This window comes from Nicotiana sylvestris, chromosome 4 (genome assembly GCF_000393655.2).
Source record: "Nicotiana sylvestris chromosome 4, ASM39365v2, whole genome shotgun sequence".
Taxonomy (NCBI): Eukaryota; Viridiplantae; Streptophyta; class Magnoliopsida; order Solanales; family Solanaceae; genus Nicotiana; species Nicotiana sylvestris.
In genome coordinates, this window is record NC_091060.1 from 131,258,684 (window position 1) to 131,264,369 (window position 5,686).

The following is a 5,686-nucleotide window of genomic DNA, read 5'->3' on the forward strand; positions in this document are numbered from 1 at the left end:
AGCTTTAATAATGTTATATTAGAGCCGAAACCATGATTTACCCAGTCACCACTCTACAAGATAAATCATAATACTTGAAGTACAATTAGTATATCAAGTAATCAGTACTTCACCAGTAGTTTACAAATTAATAATCATTTGATTTGCGCTTAATTCATCAAAAAAAAAACATTCATAGTTAGTTTTCTACTTAAGGTTAATTCGCAGAAAGCAAACGACTTCGATGATTATATGTTAATGGCTTTACTTAATACAAAGCTTATATAGATATGGTTAGCTCCTAATTAAATGGTTTCAGCTTAGAAGTAGCTTACTTAGCAATGATTAGATTTCAACGTCGTTCATCATAAGAGCATCCCTATGATTAGAATTCCATTGTAGTATGTGTTAACTTACAGAAGACAAAAGACCTGAATGATCGTGTATGTTAACATTAAGTCATAAAGTTACACGTCCAATGTGAAAGAGAAAATTAAGGACATGACTTACTTAAGATGCAAGCTTAAATTCAATGATTTTGTTGAAATAATTCCTCAATTTAGTAAGTGGTAGCGATTGTCGTACTCAAAGGTTTGATAGGAGGACCAAAACATGATAAAAGCATTATTTCGTTTGATGCTATAAGTCATGTTATCGGTAATTATATATTATCCATTTCTTTTTTCAATCACTGCTCAAAATCTAAAGGGGAACAGTTTTTTTCCCAAACATTGTTACGTTCTTTCTCTTTTCTGTGGCTACAAAAGAAGAGAGATAGACTAGTCTGTAGTCAAGTTCTATGTACAACTTCGTTTTTATCTTCTACTTTGTTACTTATGTTTTTGTTAATATAAGTCAAACATATGGCCATTTAGCATTGAATTACAATATCCAATTTTGTTTTACAGAATACGTTGAATTGGTCATCAAAACCTAAATTGTTATATCAATTGCGGGAAAATATAATTAAATCTACAAACTTAGAAGATTTTATTTCCTTGGAAAAATGATTGAGTGCCTCTCAAATAATTGACTAGGATCAACAATTGAAAAGTTATTTTTGATCTTTGAGTGGTTTAATGATTAGTTCTACCTAATTAGTAGGACATGAGTGCCACAACCAATTATTCTATGTTTCTTTTTCGTCGTTGTCAACATCTAACTAAGATAAAATCACAAAGCAGAGGGAGACCACCATAAATGGATAACTCTTCTGTTGTAAGATAAATAACATAGTACATTTTTGTAAATTTAAGTTAAATACAATAATAGTGTAACTATTTCTTATACTATAAGTACAATTTAATCAACTATAATAGATCATTATTTATTTATTTCATCATATCAGGCTTGTTAATAAAAAAGCATGTGTGATCATTGATCGCAAATTAACTAAATCTGATAGTGTAAAAAATCAAATACGTGGTTAGTGAGTACAACTTAACATTAAATTGAGTTTATTTCACCACCAACTCACTCAACTTGGTCAAAACAAATCATTATCTCCATCACCCTTAAAATAAACGAAATCTCCCAACCCCACGTCCTTAACTTAAACATCTCTGCCTTATATATTCTTCGCTCCACGTCCGGCACTGAAATAATTTGTAATCAAACTCCTCTCAAAGCAAATGAATATTACTTGTCTACCATTCATCTAATTTTTTTCTTTCATTATACTTAGATTAGATGAAGAAGATAATAAACGAGCTTAGCCATGGCTTTTGCGTTATTTTCCTCCGCCTTTTTATATTTGTGGCTTGTGCCGCAGCACAAACTGCAGAAACGGCGCCAAAACCACCATATTCATTTGACAGAAATATCAAAATAAATCCACCTATGGCTATAATTCTTGTTACCCTAATCAGTGTATTTTTTGCTATGGGAATTGTTTCAGTTTACGTACGTCAATGTGCTGAACGCCGCTTTGCCAACGACTTCGTACACGTAGATGAAAATTCTCTCCGCGGGGCAGCTCGTGGTATAGACCCAAATGTCATTAACTCTTTTCCTATGTTTCTTTACTCTGATGTTAAGGATCTCAAAATTGGTACATCTGCATTAGAATGTGCTGTTTGCTTAAACGAGTTCGAAGATGATGAAACTCTTCGACTTCTTCCTACATGTTGCCACGTGTTCCACCCTGATTGTATTGATGCTTGGCTAATTTCCCATATTACCTGTCCCGTTTGTCGTGCTAATTTACTCTCTAAACCCGGTGATGAGAAAATCACGGTTCTTGGTCATTACCCAATAAATTCCGAGTCACCCGACCTGGAATTTGGTAACCTGGTTCATGAAGTGAATGACTCGGTGATTGATATAAATGTTGCATCTCCTGAAGTGATAAACATAGCACAAACACCAGTACACAATCGTCCACCAAGGTCAACGCAAAAACGACAGAAAATTACAGGAAAATTCCCGAGGTCTCACTCGACCGGTCACTCACTGATTCAACCCGGTCAGGATTGTGAACGGTTTACTTTAAGATTACCAGAGGAGGTTCGGAACAAATTGATTAACTCGGGTTTGAGTCGAGCACAAAGCAACTCGCCGTTTCCAAGGGAGAGAAGTGTGAGGAATGGGTACAGAAGTAGTAGTGTGGGAACCGGTTCAGCACGGATTAATCATGGTTATTACGAGCGGTTTAATGAGGAAGGACGGGCGGACCGGTGGGGGTTTTTGAATGTACCTCCTTTCTTTTCGAGAGGCGGTTCAACCCGGTCGTCTAAGGATGGTAACGGAGGAGCTGGTGATGATATAACGGCGGTTAACAAGAATTTGTTTAAGACTGTTAAGCTTCCGTTTGATCGCATTTTTGAGAAAGATAGCACGGGTGAAAGATCGTTTAATAAACTTAGGTTAGGTAGTTCAAGCAATTGAGATACTTATATGATATTCTTTTTAAACCTTAAATTTGTTGTACTAATTTGTATATACTTACATTTGTTAGTTTTATGATATTATCTTCTTATCATTTCAATTTATGAAGGGAGAAAAGAATGAATTAATTGCTATGGATTAGTGAGCAAGTGTTTGACTAATACATTTGTTATGGAGTAATTAGTTTTATTTCATCTCTCCTAGGGTCAATTTGACAAAATTCTAAAATGAATTTAACTTAATCTGAATTTTGAAAATAAATTAATAGATAAAGTAATTATATTGATGTGCTATCGTGCTGAAAATATTAGAATTTGATTTTCTCCAGCTAGATGCAGAAAGGGCACAAATTGACTGTGTCTTGCACTCTTGCTTTAGCTGAGGGTCTATCGGAAATAGTCTTTCTACCTTCGCAAGGTAGGGGTCAGTATGCGTGCACACTATACCCTCCTCAGACCATCACTTGTAAAATTATACTGAATTTGTTGTTGTTTTGTAAGTGCAGAAATGCCAATGTTTTTACTATTACCACCTTCTAATCCTGTCAATGCCTTGTTTTTTTTCTTTTCCTTGACCTTATTCATCAAAGTGATTACAATGATACTTTACCAAAAAGCAAATTGTCAGTGATACCAAATCTGCAACAACTTCATATATTTTGATATGAAATGTCCTTACTACGTCCCTCAATATCATTTAAGATTTCATTAGTTAATTAATTAGGTGACACTTTCTTCAGCAGTTGTGGCTGGCCCTGGCCCCTGAACATATCTCATCGTGCTTTCACATATAGGCCCTGATCTCAACAGACTATTTGCTTCCTTGAAATATAAGACCCTCGCTATTTGTCACTTTTTAAGAAAAGTAACTTTGTTATTGTCTAGATGTTATCCACTAGTTGAATACATTAAAAATTTGGTAATCACGAAATGGTACGTATTGATTTGAACAACAAACAACTACAAGTGCAAAGCACGCGACACGTATAAAATGCTTTGTCACCAGTGTTAGAACTAAGAAAATGAGGGGTTTCAATTGATCCCTTAGTCAGAAAATTATATCGTGCAAATAGGATGAATTATTTTTTTTTCTTATGCATAAATTGTTGAATCTCCCTTAGCATAAGGATAGCTTTAAATGTAGTGGTAAAGGAGAGGTCAACAATCTATATATATTTATAAATGAGGGACCTTAAGTAGTGATGTGACATCTTATTGATTAGAAAATGCATTTATCTATTATCTCAATTTTTTAGGAATTTAAACACAAAAATTTCAATTATTAAATCTAAAAGAAATTCAGTTACAACAACTGGAATTAGAAAAGGCGCGTCTCCCAAAATCCTCGAGAAACGTTTCAAACAAAAATTTTACGACTTAAACCCAACATTATATTCTCTTCTCCACATCAAATGGAAAATTTCCCCAACTATTGTGCAGCATCACTATGAAATTTAGCATTACATACTTTATAATTTTTCCTAATTTTCTTCCATGCCTGAATTACACCGACAAAGATCTGAAGGTGTGAATGAACATGTTTGGTTGATCTTTGACTTTATATGTATTTGTATTAATTTCCTTTTTTCCTTTCTTCATTCGCAGTCCTTTTATTCTTTTTCCAAATCAGAATGGACGTCCGATTCAAAAAGTGCTCAAGTGCAACCAGATCTACTCAAAATGGTGCATTTTCTCTCTATGCATTTAGCCTTCTAACGCTGTAATTGCTGTTTTGTTTGGATTTTCTCTGTGTGCTTCTATGGTGCCACTCCAGTGTTTTCGTTTTTCTCTTTACTCCTTTTCATTCTTTGTATTTACCGGGAAAATGATGGGTGTATTAGAGTTGAAGAAGGATCTAAATAAAAAAAGGAAGTATGTTTTGGTGATTTTGTCGGAGAGATAACGATAATTTTGGAGAATAAATTAGAGGAGGAAGAATGTGATTTGACTGATGGTAAGATAAAACAGGGTAGCTTATTGTTTCATTTTTGTCAGTGCTGCTCGGTCTCTCTCGGGGCTGATGTACTGTACTGGCATTGACTTGAATCATATTATTGTAAAATCGCTTTACGAAAAGATATTATATTAAATTAGGCTCACACTCACTGAACATGTGCAACGTTCTTCATATTTCCAACGTGTCGATGCATTTGATTCAGTCAAAATAACGAAGAAAAGGATGGTCCCTGAAAATGAGCGGAATATGCATTGCGTGTGCGTAGTTACTTTTATAACTTCATCTTATCATGTTACATGACAAGTTGAAGTTTGTTGCTATCATATTAATGTCATATGGCATTCATTTTAATAATTGCTCATCTAAGAACCAAGAGGAAAATAGTGCCTTTCATCATGCACTTGATCAATGAAAGATGAAAGTCGTTGTTCAAGGTCTGTTATTATTCTACAAGTTAATCAGTACATCTTGTTACTTTATATTTGGGTGTAGTATTCTTGTATTTTCTTTTGTTCTCCTATAGCTTTGTATGATTTTGTCTTCGCCGTTGCATCTCACTCTAACATGACAAAAATGTGAAAGCTGCTAATCACAACTTTAGAACTATTTTGTTGTAAAACTTTAAATTTCTATGCATGACTTTGGGTTCTTCAAGTTATTTGTTTTTAATTTAAGAAAATCAGTTTATAATATACAAGCTTTCAGTATTGAGTTTAAAATAAAGGACAGGCATACACACTTTTTCTCCTTACCCATGACTACCCTACTGTCACGACCCAAACTGAAGGGCCATGACTAGCACCCGACCACACTTGCCGAGCACCAACACACATTTCATCTAACCTTCATTATTATCTTTTAGGGC

General features: G+C 34.3%; 1 protein-coding gene across 1 annotated transcript; it reads left to right on the plus strand.

The window, feature by feature from the left end:
* Positions 1-1,561: 1,561 nt before the first annotated feature.
* LOC104245499 (E3 ubiquitin-protein ligase ATL15-like) lies at positions 1,562-2,999 on the plus strand. Its single transcript, XM_009801115.2, has one exon. It carries the CDS (start codon positions 1,669-1,671, stop codon positions 2,863-2,865), a length of 1,197 nt encoding a protein of 398 aa, XP_009799417.1. The 5' UTR covers positions 1,562-1,668; the 3' UTR covers positions 2,866-2,999.
* The last annotated feature ends 2,687 nt before the right edge of the window (positions 3,000-5,686 follow it).